General features: G+C 44.0%; 1 protein-coding gene across 1 annotated transcript in view; it reads right to left on the reverse strand.

The window, feature by feature from the left end:
* Gorasp2 (golgi reassembly stacking protein 2) overlaps positions 1-13,049 on the reverse strand; it is a 30,078-nt gene extending 17,029 nt beyond the window's left edge. Inside the window, exon 1 of the mRNA XM_021154529.2 lies at positions 12,812-13,049. Coding sequence (XP_021010188.1) covers positions 12,812-12,874 — 63 coding nt within the window. The 5' untranslated portion in view covers positions 12,875-13,049. The remainder of the gene's footprint in view (positions 1-12,811) is intronic.
* Positions 13,050-15,424: the final 2,375 nt, after the last annotated feature.

Genomic DNA, 15,424 nt, shown 5'->3' on the forward strand with positions numbered 1-15,424 from the left:
TCAAAGTATCCACTAAATTTCTCCTCAAATAGGAACTCTAACAGGCAGAGGGGACTTCCTGGAGCATGTGGCACATGCCAGGACAAGCTACACAGCAGAGAGATCCTGTCCAAATCAAACCAAACAGATCCAGTTATAGTTAGAAAGAGGTTCGTGAAGCCACATCTACTAGTCACGGACCCCGCCACAAGTAGCTATCAGTTAGATGTGAGATGCCCCAGGTAATAAAAGGTTAAGCCAACCCTTAGGTACCCTTCAGAATAATTTCTCTCTTAACTGGGTCCATACCTAATCTGATTATCTAAATATAAATGAACTAAATGTAGGTTCTAAATGGCCACTGGTAGCATTATCTAGAACCCAACCAGTTTACTGATGAATTTGGGGCTTCTTCCCTGAAAAGTTGCTCTTTTAGTTAAAAAGAGCCAGGGAGAGTGCTTTTGGACTATCATCAACTTGCAAAGGTGACCCTGCATTGATTCCTAGCATGCTGCCCTACCCGCCCTCAGTGTAATAAAGTATAAAGTACTGTTTGAAATGGAAAGCTTCCAATACCATCACAAGTATCCTCCCTGTAACTCAAAAGAGACTCAAAGCTTAGTCTAAATTCTAAAAGAAATAAACAACCCTTTCTATTTTTCCATTTCATTTGCTACAAACATCTATTTCATCTGCTTTTAATGGACCTTGAAATTAATTTCTTTCTCAAATTTATTATACACCATTAGAGCCCAGCACAAATTAAAGCAAGAAGATATCTTAATTATGGCTAGGACACCAGCAGAGGGAGCTCTGAAAATCGATCTCTAGTTAGTATTCCATTTGTCGCAGTACAGAAAAGAAGGCCTACAAGGTTTAGAAAGTAGCATGGACATTCTACATGGGTAGGCTCCTCGTGCAATCTTATCCCCGATGACTATTTCAGTACTTGCTGTTCTTTCTAAGACCTCGACTTATCTTTTGCTTCTTTCAAGCCTACCTTAATCAAAACACAATGAAAACTGTATGTCCCCGATTCCAAAGACCATTTGACACTTATTATAGGGTCAAATATTATACTATGGTAATTTAAGATAAATAGGTTAAATTTGAAATTTTAAGATTGTTTAAAATGTGTAATAAAAGATAAGAGCTTTAGATTTGACTGAGACAGTTGTTTTGTTTTGAGACAGAATCTCATTGTGTAGGCTTGACTGACTGGCCTGGAATAGCCCAAGGCTGGGATTAGAGACACGTGCCACTACCCCCAGCCAGAGCTGACATAACTTTAAGCCATAAACGAGAAAGATAGAAACCACGGATGGTGAATGAGGGTGCACATTCAGAAAGCCCAAGCACTGTAGTGGGGCTCCAAATAGCAATTTGGCAGTATATTAATATTGAAAATGTGTATACCTTTTGACCCAATATTCCACTCTTAAAAGTGTGTTACCACAGAAACAGGTACGAAAAATGTTCTCCAAAAGGAGCAGGACGGTGTTCCTGGCATTGCACATTTGTTTTAGACCCAAACGGAAGCTTGTACAAATGTCTATCAACAGCAGACTAAGAAAATCTGGCATATTTTCAACAGTACTAAATATATTAATAAAACACAATCTAGATAAAGCAACATTTGAAGCGAAGAAGACATATAGAAATGAGTATATATTACCATAAATTCCAAGAATAGGCCAACTAATTGCCATTGCTACAAACCAGTGTAGCAGACAGAATTCACACTTGGGAGGAATAGGAGTGGGTGGGGTGCGACTGGAAGGAGACTGTTGTTCAAGGACTGTTTGTAAAAATTCACCAAGCCATGCATTACAGGGACTCTTAATGTAATGGCCTAAGGCAATTTTCCTCTACCTGAAAAAGAGAAATGAAATTGTAATCTAAGAGCATGTCCACTTCATGGAAAGTGTGAAAACCTGAAACTTGTTTAAAAAAAAACAAACCTCTGAGCAGTCAGTGTAAAAGCTACAAAACAAACTACAAAACTGTGTTCTTGTTCATTCTTCACAGGAACACGTACTTCACACAACTCACATGGGTGACCTCCAGCATCCAGAGTGATAAGCCAAAGTGATAAGAGGCCGCATCACCTACCGCATCACCTACTGCATCACCTACCGCATCACCTACCGCATCACCTACCGCATCACCTACCGCATCACCTACCGCATCACCTACCGCATCACCTACCGCATCACCTACCGCATCACCTACCGCATCACCTACCGCATCACCTACCGCATCACCTACTGCATCACCTACCGCATCACCTAACTTACTGGGAGCTCCATCGTAGAAGAGGCAGCTCTGCATCACACAGCAACAGTGTCAGGTAGGAAGGACAAGGTTCTGGCTAGCTGCTGCTCTAGTCTAAATGCTGCTGACAGCTCTCTGAATGGCCTTCCAATACAGTGGCCACCAGTAACATCCACAAAGCTCCTGACTAATGAAACTAAGGGCTGCAACTTAAATTCCATTTAACTTATTAAAAATAGCCACGTGGGGCTGGATAGCACACATCTACATGGCAACTACAAGAGGCCATTTCAGCAGAGCATATTTAGTAGATGGTCATGGAGGTTTCTTCACTGGGAGAAAGGTTACCACGCATCTACCACAATAAGACAGAAGGCAGTGCTGCCTGTGATGCTGGGGCGGGGAGGATGTAATACATTTTAAACACGGGATTTTTTTTATTTCATTTTTTATTAGATATTTTCTTCATTTACATTTCAAATGCTAACCCGAAAGTCCCCTATACCCCCCCCCTGCTCCCCAACCCACCCACTCCCGTTTCCTGGCCCTGGCATTCCCCTGTGCTGGGGCATATAATCTTCGCAAGACCAAGGGGCCTCTCTTCCCAATGATGGCCGACTAGGCCATCTTCTGCTACATATGCAACTAGAGACACGAGCTCTGGGGGTACTGGTTAGTACTTGTTGATCCTCCTATAGGGTTGCAGACCCCTTTTAGCTCCTTGGGTACTTTCTCTAGCTCCTTCTTTAGGGACCCTGTGTTCCATCCTATAGATGACTGTGAGCATTCACTTCTGTATTTGCCTGGCACTGGCATAGCCTCACAAAAGACAGCTATATCAGGGTCCTGTCAGCAAAATCTTGCTGGCACATGCAATAGTAAACACAGGATTTTCAACAAGCTGCTGGGAAGAGCTTGATACAGACATGGAGACATTCACCAGTGGTTGCCAGGTGGAATGGTCTAGATCTTGTTATCCCTCCACAAAAAACCCAGCAAAGTTTATGAGATTGTAAATGAGCCATTTCTACCACATTAAAATGAGTTTGAAAAGTGGAACCTGTCTAGGAAGTCAAAGCCATTCCCAGCTACACTGTCAGTGTAGGCCAGGCTGGGACACACAAAACTGTCTTCCAAACCAAACCAAAACCAAAATAAAATACCAACAACAGCCACAGAACATTTCTAGAAGTTGGAATTTGAATCATTTATTTCAAAACAAGAGATTCCTAATGTACTATTCAGATACAGTGGGAAGTTTCCATAGGTCATAAAATCCAGTTAGGGAGGATTTTAGGATAGAAAGAAATATTGAACAGACAACCAGATGAGCAAACATATAAAAAATTCCCGACATAATAAGGGCATTTTTCAGGGCATATTCTATTTTGCATTAATGTGCTGCTTTGAGCTGCAAAAAATTAAGTTTGCCCAATGACGTTTCTGGTCATAAATACAATTAACTTTCAATTTTCCCTTTTCACATGGGTTTGTCTGATGTGACTGTGGGTGTGTGCATGTCATGGTGTGTGTGTGAGAGTGAGAGGACCCCTTGTGAGACCAGTCCACGAGGGTTTCTTTGACTGGACACGAGTGGCTAGGCTTTGTGAAGCATCTTTCAGGTCTATAACTTCCCACTTCTATCTTCTGACTTCATATTAAAGTTTTACCAAACTTACCCTGAACCAATCAAGCACTCCCTCCCTGCACACTGACTTCCTCTGTTGTCTTACTGATTCCTTCCCAGGAAAGCCTCTGTAGTCAGGATTTTCTCCTCTCGGAGACAAAACACCTGACAGAACAGCCTAAGAGAGAGAGGCTCAGCTCAGCTCAGTTTCATGAGCTAGAGGTCAACTGGGCAGGCAGAACAAGCCACATCATGGCAGCCAGGAAGCAGAGAAAGGGGATATCAGAATGGATTAGCCTAGGACACAAGTTCATGACCTCAATGGCTGCTTCCTCCAGCTAGACTGACATTTCAGCACCTCTGATAATCCCATCACAAGGACTTAATCAGGGAGTAATGCACTTATTAAGTCCCTGTCCATAGGACCCACTCACATTGGAAGCCCCGAATAGCCACCTAGAGGTGTACTCTAATCTCCTAGGTGACAATTAGGATTGAGTAACACAACACCCACCTCCTTTTCTCTGGAATTAAGAATTCCATTTCGTGGGACTGGAGAGATAAGATGGCTGCTCTTCCAGAGGACCCTGGTTCAATTCCCAGCAACCACATAGCAGCTCACACCTGTCTGTAACTCCAATTCCAGGGGATCAGACACCCTCACACAGACATATATGCAAAGCAAAACACCAATGCATATTAAAGATAATAGTAACAAAAAATATTTCAACTTCATGTGTTAGTCAGCACCAACCTTTTCTCTCCAACTGGGAGAAGATGAGGAGGGGCAGAGTCTCACAGTAGCAGAAGTGTGAGTGAAGTTGGGCACTCTTCACGCATAACTTCTATGCTTTGCAGCTGGCATAAACACAATGGCTACCACAAAGCACCTGGACAGGGATCCATGGGGGACTTCCTGGATACAGCAGGCTAAGTGGGACACTTATTATTGTGTCACTGTCCTTGTTTAAATTTCAAACTTATTTTTAAAAAGGTGGTAAATTAAAAAAAAAAACAAAAACAAAAATCAAAACCAAAAACAAGGAACAGAAACTAACTATACCAAAACACTATGAAACTAAATGAACTTCTATACAGTTGGGGTGTCCATTCAGAACAGAAGCTCTACACTGGATTTTATTGCCAATATAAATAGGTACTTTTAACTTTCTTTTTTTTTTTTTTTAAAGATTTATTTATTTATTATATGTAAGTACACTGTAGCTGTCTTCAGACACTCCAGAAGAGGGCGTCAGATCTCGTTACGGATGGTTGTGAGCCACCATGTGGTTGCTGGGATTTGAACTCTGGACCTTCGGAAGAGCAGTCAGGTGCTCTTACCCACTGAGCCATCTCACCAGCCCCTTAACTTTCTTATTAGTTGGCTTTATGTGCATGGCTGTTCTGCTTGGTGTCTGCAGAAGCCTGAAGAGGACACTGGGCTACTGACTTTCCTGAGCCTGTGAGATGCCATGCGGGTGCTGGGAATCAAACCTGGGTCCTTTGGATGAGCAGTCAGTGCCCTTAATCTCTGAGCCATCTCTTAGCCTATTGAGTCTATCTTCATGTGCTGGTCCTCCACCAAACTTCAAATCCACGACAGTTAGACCTAGACACACACTGGGCTCGCTCTCCTTTCACACACATGCTCATTACCTGCATCAGTCCGTCCTCCGTCCTGCTTCCTAATGTTTACTTTTCCTGTCCTCTCTCCTGCATGATACACTGTATCCACATGTATACTTGTTACTGTAGCCACATGCGCATATATTATTGGTTAGGTTCTGCATGAGGAGAACCGGGTTTTTCCTGTCTGAGATTGTGTGGCCTCACTTAAAACTACAGATTCTAAGTCTATCCTCTTTTGTGCAAATTTCCTGACTTATTTTAAAGAATGGAGTAGTATTCCACTTTACATGCATATACCAAATTTTCGTTATCCACTCATCTGCTGATAAACAAATAGGTTGATTGCAATCTTTTGCTATAGTGAATAAAGCAGCAATAAATATGGGAATGCAAACACTTCTATGGTAGTTTGGTGTTTTTGGGTATTTGTCCAGGAGTGTAGCTGGGTGATAGAGCTCTTTGTTTTTAACTTCTTGAGAAAGCTCCAAGCAGGTTCTCACAGTGACTGCTCCCCCACCAGCAGTGAATAAGGCTTCCTTTCTCTCCACATCCTGTCCAACATTTGTTGTCAGATTTGATGATGGCCATTCTGACTGGAGTGAGGTATCTGAAAGTAGCTCTGAATTGCATTTCTCTGATGGCCAGGGATACTGCTATAGATTCTTGTGTGTGTGGATGTGCTCATGGCTGAGGAGTCAGAGGGCAACTCAGGTATCTTCCCTCAGGCACTTTCTGCCTTTCTTTTTGAGACAGGGGACTCTCACTGACCACAACTATCAAGTCTCAGGGATCTGCCTATCTCAGCATCTCTAATGCTTGGATTACAAGCAGGCCACCACACCTAGCTTTTTTCTATTTGGGTAATGAAAATTAAATTAATTAATTAGTTAATTAATGAGACTCAGGTCCTCGTGCTTGGCAACCACTACCTCCCCAGCCCGACCGACTGTACCCCAGATTCTTCTTTATAAAATACAGGTAAAATCTCTATGAATAACTGTACCACCATGTTCCCTGACTCTCAATTTAAGCCCCGCATTTTCATTTTGTACTGACTTAAAAGCAGAAAAGATACTAATCAAGGCTAGAAAACACTTGAGTGTGGGAGGCCCACCTGTAAGTCCTGTTCTTAGGAGGCTGATATAGGGGCATTACGACAAATTTGAGGCTGGCCTAGGCTATCTAGTGAGATCCAACCTGGACTACAAAGTGAGGCCCTGACTCAAAAAGAGTAGAATATAATTCCATGTATATGGGCCCTGGAGGACTCACTTCAACTGCACACATAAATCCTTATATGTGTGTGCTTACATGATCACAGCAATGCAAGATTTTGCAAATGTGGCATTAAAAAAAAAACCCAAACCTAAATGCTCTGTGGTTATAAAAGACAAAATGTATAGTAACGATTCTGTGACAGGCTAGACTGTAAGCCTCATTTACCAACAAATTCCCCTTTCAGGTCTAACAACTGGCCCCATGATGTAATGCATAACACAGAAAGCAACTTGAAATGAGTTACGTATTAAGCTGAAGCACTCAGCCTATCGTCCAACTACTCAGAAGGCTGAGACTTTCGCTCCAATACAAACACACCCCACGGCAAACAAACCACCCCAACTCTTGATGACCAGAGGGAATGGCAGAAAAACATGGCAAAATTAGCGTTCTAGAAAAGATCTGGGAAGAGGGGCAAGAACTACCCAATCCCCTAGCTCCAATACTGAGTTAGATGCTTTCCTAGAGGAAGGGGAGCTAACGGTGTGATTGGGCACATCAGCTTAACCTCTCTGTGCTTTCCCTAACTGTGAAGTGAGGCTATCAACCAGATGGTCTGTGAAGCTGGAAGGCACGAAGAACACCAAATGCAGATGGCTGTGACCACCTGGGTTCTTAGGAACAAATGACTGCATCCACTCATAGCAGGACGGAGTAATGAGAAAGATAATGGTGCTCACCTGAGTTTCAAGAAACAAACAATGTCTTCAAAACGAAAAATCTTTAAAAGCAACAAATACTATATATGCATGTACTTTAGAGACAGGAATTAAAGGATCAGATTTGAAGCAAATGTATACTTTAACTTTTATACTTAATTACTTTTGTATGTGTATGAGAGAGAAGGAGGAAGTTGGCGGGGTGGGGGTGGGGGGGACAGACAGACCAGACAGACAGAGTGTAATGTACACACAAAGATGGGTGTGGAGATCGGAGGACAGTTCCTGGGAGTCATTTATCTCCTGCTGTCTTGTGGGAGATAAGGACCAAGCTCAGGTTGACAGGCCTGTGCACAGGCACCTAGCAAGTCACCTTGTTAATTCCCTCCAAACTTGTTTCAAATAGCAGCATATACAGGGCTAGGCACACATGCAGAAAGTAGCTACATGTTGATTAGAAAGGAACACTGCTGAAACTGTTTATTACCACTGCAAGAGTGGATCTCACAAACTAGGCAATAATGTAATGCTGGTAAGAAGGCCACCAGCTAACCTTCATTGAGTCTTTACCACAGTCTAGAGTGTGCCATGGAATAGCTCACTTAATGCACAGGATAACCGAAGGGTAGGAAGTATTATGATTTAACAGTACTTGTTTTCAAATACTTATGTCTAATGTGTGCTGTGGGACTGAGTGAGAAGGTGACAAAGGTACTGACTGCTCTAGTCAACTTTCAGACAAACAGGCTGTCAGCTGAGCCAACATCAGGGGCTGGAATCCAGTTCCCCAGTGTCTACTAGACACTAGTGGTCTACCAGAACAGTCTCTCAGGGTATCTATGCCCACTAGTCGATATGGTTCCCCATTTCTGAAAATATGTTTTGATGTTTTCAAAAGGTGTGTATGGGGGAAGGGAAGAAGAGAAAGAAAAATGCCAGCATTATTCCTTTTCCTAGTGTAGAAAATTTAGTTGCAATGCAAACAGGGCAGTATGCGGTCTCTCAAAGTAACCACTCTGAGTATGTCTTTTAAAGAAACAAGTCATTTTACTAGATAATCACATTTCCCCAAGCAATATGCAGTCAGATTCCAAAGCACATGATGAACTTCCCAAGTATTTACCAGTTCACTTTTTTTAAGTTGGTGAATCCTGAGGATATAGTCCTTTCAGTAGAATATTAAAGACAGTAAAAAAAAAAAAAAAAGTACAGTGGTGTCAATGGCGCTGGTCCAGAAGGCAATGGAACCAGCACTTCGCAGAATCTTTACCAAAGCCACAGGTAATGGAGAACAGGAGATCTGGCCAGTGAGGAGCCCAGCCCGCCAGATTAACTTGCTTGAGTCTTTGGACATAAAGTTTACGTTCAGTGATACAATGTTTAAAGGTGCCCTTGGGTTCATGTATTGTGTATCTGGGGCTGTAGGAAGCTGCAATCATCTGTGTCCTGCATTTGAACATAATTTCAAAGAATGCTTATGAATTAAAAAGCTTCCTGGTGTTAAACTGAAGAAATCAACCGGGAGGGAGAATCTGCAAGTGGGACCTGCTTATATAGGATTCTAATTACATTTGGAAAACAACATTAAGTAGCCCAGTTGTTTATGAGTTTGTCAAAAAAGTAGTCCCCTGTAACAGGGCTTCTTTGTCAGTGAGGCACCCCTAAAATAGGGCAGCTCCACCCAAGAGCAGACATGGTCCAGGTGTTCTTTCTACAGGACTAATTTACAGCACTTTGCACTTTGAAGTTAGCACCTAACTACTGTGGAGTCTGCAGCAAGCTTGGGTTAGGCCTCTGATTACAGGGGAGATGTATCAATGGCCCATCAGTCAACAGAGTAACACAGCATGTCCCCAAACTAGTGTGAGCGCTGGGTCCACAATGTCCTTGGAGAGCTCCTTTCTCAGAGTGTTATGTAAGGCCAGAATTTTAAAATTTATAATGGCCATCTAAGAGACCATTCTAAAGATGAAACTTTTGAGAATGGCTTTGTTGGACTCACTTAATAACAAATGTCAAATGGAAGCAAGAATCTGGCATTCAACATACAGGGACTGTAGGAGGCAGCCTATAGTACTTCTATAAAATCTAGAAGCCCTAAGGACACATTGTCTGTAAAAAGTGATACATAGTTCTAACCTATTGTTTGGATTTTAAAAGTAACATTTCTTTAAACTCTGTGACTCAAGTGGTCTGGAACTCAAAAAATGGACCAGGCTGAGCTTAAACTCAGAGATCTGCCTGCCTCAGCTTCCAGAGTGCTGGGAATAAAGGTGTGTACCACAGAGTTCACTTTGGCAGTGTTATGTGCATATGCTTGCACAGGCCAGAGGTATAACTCTTACAGTTCAAGTTATAGGCATCTGTGAGCCATCCAATTTGGATGCTGGGAACTGAACACAGGTCTTCTCCAAGAGCAGTATGTGACCTTAACCAGTGGGCCATCTCTTCAGCCTAAGTACCCACTTTTTAAAAATAACTTTTGAAAATATTCGGGGTGTTTGATAAACTTTTCCTTGAAAGTACAGCTTTCTAATTAATTAATTAGCTCCAATTTACTTACCAAGAAATAAAACTGCTAATTATTTAGGCTGTATGACTAATCTATCTTTATTTGTTCTTGATTTTAAACAGGGTCCCATTCTGTAAAGCTCATTTTGTACTCAAACTTGGTCTTCAACTTTTGGCAATCCTGCCTTACCTCACAAGTGCTGGATTATGGGTGTGGTTGACCACACCCCACTCTAATATATATCTTGCCCACACTCAACTTCATTATGCCACAGCATTCAAAACCTTTGTGGCACATATATAGGGGGTACAGTAAAGCACAGGGAAATAAAGTGTTATAAATAAAGTCCAGCAGTGTTTACCTTTAGACAGTGCAATTTCATGAAACTTTATCTTGAAATTTGTTTAAGTGTTCTATAAAGAACGGATAACCAGAAAACACAGCAACTTAGTAAAATGAAGATCAGTACTTACAGAATGTTAAGTCTGTAATTTTGGAATGTATAATTCAAGTGAAACAAAAAGAACTTAAGGGTCTGAACATATCCTTTGAAGAATTAAAGACCAGAAAACTCCGTGCTCAACACCAGGAGGTGCTAGTTAACCACATTCTCCTATGAAGCTCAATGCAATGAACCTCACGGCCCTGTTAGGAACATCACAGTAGGTATCGTATGCTTCCACCAGATACACAAAGAAGCAAAAACCTGAGAAAAGCAGATGAGGTGTGGGAAGAGATGCTTCTCTGCACAAAACACACTGAACGACCGCAGGAGAAACCCTGCCGTGGTCAGTCATCTCTGCAATGGGGATAACAGTAAATATATAATGGGATCACAATTGCACTGAACCATGCGGGAAGGCAGAAAAAAACTCGTATACGCCACCTAAGAGAATAGACAGGAAGACAGAAATTCATAGCACCTAAGAAGATAAAGTACTCTGCTTAAGTAATTGCTGGGTCTGTTTCCCATTGCCCAAAGATTGTAAAGCAGAGCTGAGCAGTAAGTACTGAAAATAATCTCTCCAAGTTTACTTGATTATGTGGATTCCTGTAAGATAGCAGCAGATAGGGGCATCAGAACAGCGAATAGTGTTTTTACCACTAACAAGTGAACGGCCAGCAAACTGGTAGTTACCACAGAAAGTGAAATTACATCAGTTCAAACATGGGTGAGTTTATCTCAAAAGTTTCCTGCTATAGACACATTGGCTCACAAGATCGGGGTCTGTAGTGGGACGTACCACCATGCCTTAGGAAGCAACGGATAGGAGGGAGAGAACTGTTCTTTTCTCTCTGAAATCAGAGGTAAGGCAATGAGTGGCAGAATCAGGGAGAGAGAGAGAGGGTTAAAAACGTAAAAACATTTGCTTTCATGACATAATCACTAAAGCTCCCTTGGTTTATACCCTCTATACAACGATTTCATATTTGGTAACGTTTGTGCTCCAGATGCAGACTGGTAACTGAGGCTGCCCCTACTACTTCTAAAGCTCAAGGAAGAGTGTAATAACACACCTGTACTAACTATGTGTGCACTCAGAAATCCTCCGAAGCACACCTATGAAGACGACATACTTCAACTGTCTTCCATAGGAATAAGCTCATTAAACTGGAGTCCTGTTGACATGAAGATCCGTCTAAGACCCTAAAGACTACTTTTTTTCCCTACTCATTAACACTAATGTGTCTTACTAGGTTTCCCTGGGTGTTTATTATAATAAAAATACTACAGCTCCCTAAGGGTTCATGGCCACAGTCAACCACTCAGAATCTGCAAGTAACAGGATAATACCCCTCACACGAGTCAACTAGGAATCAGACCAGATAAAAAGGCATCGCCATTAATTTTCCTTCGAACCCGGAATGAGGCAGTTCTTTCTCCTGTGTTTCCTATTAGTGCGGGATTTAGGAGTTTGGTTAGCTGAAGGAAATAGGAAAGTAATATGGCATATGAAGAAACACCCTGGAAAAACAAGGGCTTCAAAAGTCTCTTTGGGGTGGAATGGAGAGACAACCACAATCCCGACAATCAAGGTGACCAATCACAGTCCTATCGTTCAGGTATCTGGGTTATTTTAAAACGTTATCTCATTCAGGTATCTGGGTTATTTTAAAACGTTATCTCATTCAGAACATGCGACCCAGGGCAGAAAGTGAAGGTGTAAGCAAGCACACTCTCAGGGAAGATTGTCCCTAAATGGCGATGCAGACTGAGGCCACTGCCCATGTTAGCACTCACACAGGTGTCACCACATTCCTGGTTCCACGAGGAAAGGACTTTTCACAGATGGATGTGCCTTTGACCCCTGGTGTCTGGCGCTGCGTTCCCTCATCAAGCCTGGCTATTTTGGAAACGCTCCTCCGCGGACCTAAACCTCAATCTCCCCGACTATTTCATCTTAGAAAGAAGAACGGAAGTTCCTCTCCTCCAGGAAATGTTGGAGAGATCTGGAAGGGTCAGGAGCGACCCGGAACGGAAAAGTCCTATCAAAAATCAACTAAATTTAAGTCTGTCAAATCTAGCCCGAGGCCGTTCGTGCTCCTTTCCCTGCCCAGGTGGCCTTTGCAAGCATCCAGGGGTAGCCGAGATGAACCGACACCGGTGGTGACATCTCCGCCTAGCCTGTGGCTCCGTCACCCTCCCCGGGAACACAGGTAAGAGTTCCGGCTCCTTCTGGAGGCGGCGCCCCCTGCTCTTCCTAACTCTGAAGCTCAGGCCAGTGCGCGGCGAGGCCGTGCAGAGGGCCAGGAGCCAGGGTGGCGGGTCCCGGGCCACGTCGCCCGCAGCCGCGCCCAGGACGCTCCGCGGACTCGGGCCTGGCCGCCCCGGCGTCCCCCCCCGGGCCTTACCCGCAAAACGTGGTAGCCCTCGGTGCCGCCGCCCGGGATCTCGACGCTCTGCGAGGAGCCCATGGCGGCGGGCGATCCGTACGACCCGGCCGGCTCAGCGCTGCTCCGCCTCGCGCACCGCCCGCTCGGCGACTCCGCGTAGCTCTTGGGACGTGGCACTTGCAGCCGCCCGAGCCGGGCCGCACAGCCCGCCGGGAGATCGTCGCCCGGCAGCCACGGCCGCTGCCACGCCGCAGACAGCGCCCCCTGCCGGGAGCCGGAGGGAACGATCCGGAGAGCGCGCAGCGGGCGGAGGCAGGGCGCGCGAGAAAGCGGAAAGACAGCCCGGAACGCGACGGCTCGCTACGGGGCCCCGGAGCGGACAAGACTTATCTCGGCGCGTTTCTACCTTTGTAGAAGGGTATTTGGTCGCAGCGCCTCCTGGTGACCAGAGGCCAGAGAGGAAGGGAACAGATGCCGAACACGTCTGGGGCTTGCTTTGTTTTAGGTCTTGTTTAATAAGATTGTAGTTCACAGTGCCTTTCTGGGGTTGGAATATCAGGTGTTCTCAGCTCACGTTTATAAAGAGTAGTGTTCCCTGAAATAACAGCGGTTACTGTTTTGTTGTCTTTCTTCTCGTCCTGATAGAACACTACGGAGCTACGGAGCTACGCAGGAGCGAGGGGCAGGGGTTGGATTTCCTTGGAATTTTGCCTGTTGCCCCACTGCACCCCTCTCAGTGTTCCCTGCCCCGTCTCCTCCCCAGGCTGTAGTTTGACTCTCAGTAATGGTGTGCCATCCAGGTGTTGACTGTCTTTGGTGTTTTGCAGTGTGAGCTATTATTAAGGGTGAAGTATTCTAGTCCCAAATGGTTTTTCATAGTTACCCCAACACGCCATCAGTTAGATAGTCTAGTTTAAAGGATAGGTAGAGGAGCAAATGAGTGGTGCTCTAAAGAACCAGGGGAATACAGTACGGGGACCTTTCTTCCCGACAGCTGACCAGTTCGCCATATGGAATCAGAATCATATGAAAAGAAGAAGACTGGACTGAAAGAGATACCCATAGACATAACTAAGAAATACCAGGAAGAGCTTGCATTGGGATCTGGAGTGAAGCCCAGAGGTTTCATAGTCCCTAGCCTGTGGAGGTGGAGGAACCGTGAAGAGATGGGCCTTGTAGAAGGAAGTTGGAGCCTGTCCTTAAAGTAGGGAGTAGAACCCTGCCGCTTCCTTTCTCTCTTTGCCTCACAGCTGCCCCGAGATGAACAGTTTTGCCAAAATAATGGAGCCAACAGCTATGGACTGAAACTACAAGCCAAACAAATCTTTCTTCCTTTAAGTCGTTTTTGGTCACTGACAAAAAGCTAACAGAAAACCAATCTGAAAAAATTCCTAGGGCTGAAGAGGAAGGAGGCTTAGGGGTTAAAAGTGTTGGCTGCTCAGTCATGTCAATGGGAATTCAGATCCCAGCACCGACAATAGACTGTCTATAATGTTTATAGCTTCAGCTCGAAGGGATCTAGCACCCTCTTCCAGCCTCAGTGTAAACACACACACACACACACACACACACACACACACACACACACACAGAGAGAGAGAGAGAGAGAGAGAGAGAGAGAGAGAGAGAGAGAGAGCTGGGATCTTGCTGTGTTCTCCTGACTAGTCTTAAATCCCTGATTCCCAGTGACTCTCCTGCCTCAGCCTTCTGAGTAGCTGAGATATGCCACTGTGTCTGGCTTGTAAATGGCATTTTTGGCAATTGGAGAAATTTGAATATGGTTGCTAGAATATTAGAATTAGGAGAAGACTATTTCTTTTAATGAAAAGGAAGATAATTACTGAGGTAGGGAGCTAGTTAGAAGACAAGCTGAGCCTGTGGGCATAAAAAATGATTTTTTAAAAATAAAGTGTACATTAGTGCATTCCTCCACATAGGACTGTCTGGGATGATATGAGAAGGGGCTATACTATGGACTTCTGAGTGGTAACCATGTATTTATCTTGGCTTCTTATATATTCTATACTGCTCAAGGACCTGCCTTTTTATAACAATTTTTGTTTAAAAATTGAAAATAAATTACCATGTCTCTCTTTGCTGCTAATAAGCCAATTATAGCATCTTTCGAAGACCCCACAAGTTCATAGTTGAATAAATGAAAGGTGCGGTCACATGACTTCTCAAGAGCAGGGAGTGCAGCAGAGTTCGTTGCATGTTGCTGGTATGTAATGGAGTGCCTGGCAGCTAATGCAGAGAATCAATATTTAATACAAGACAATAAATATAAGAACTAGATTTGTTGATAATCATCTTATCCTGCTGGGCAGTTAATAATCTCCTTCATGGTACTGATATGTTCAGATGCCAAAGTTTTAGCTTAGGGGTTGGGAGATGGCTCAGGGTGAAGTCATTCACTGGGCAAGCACAAAGACTCGAGTTCAGATCTCCAGAACGCACATAAAAAGCCAGTCCATTGCTGCAGGAGTCTGTAGCCCCAGAACTGGGGAGGTAGACACAGAAAGAGCTTGGGGACTTGCTGGTCACCAGCCTAGTGCCAGGTTCCTAGAGACCCTGTCTTAAGGAAATAAGTTAGAAAGTGAGACCAGAGTACACAGTGACACACACACACAC

Source organism: Mus caroli, unplaced genomic scaffold, assembly GCF_978045245.1.
Source record: "Mus caroli unplaced genomic scaffold, Mus_caroli_1 scaffold_2, whole genome shotgun sequence".
Lineage (NCBI taxonomy): Eukaryota > Metazoa > Chordata > Mammalia > Rodentia > Muridae > Mus > Mus caroli.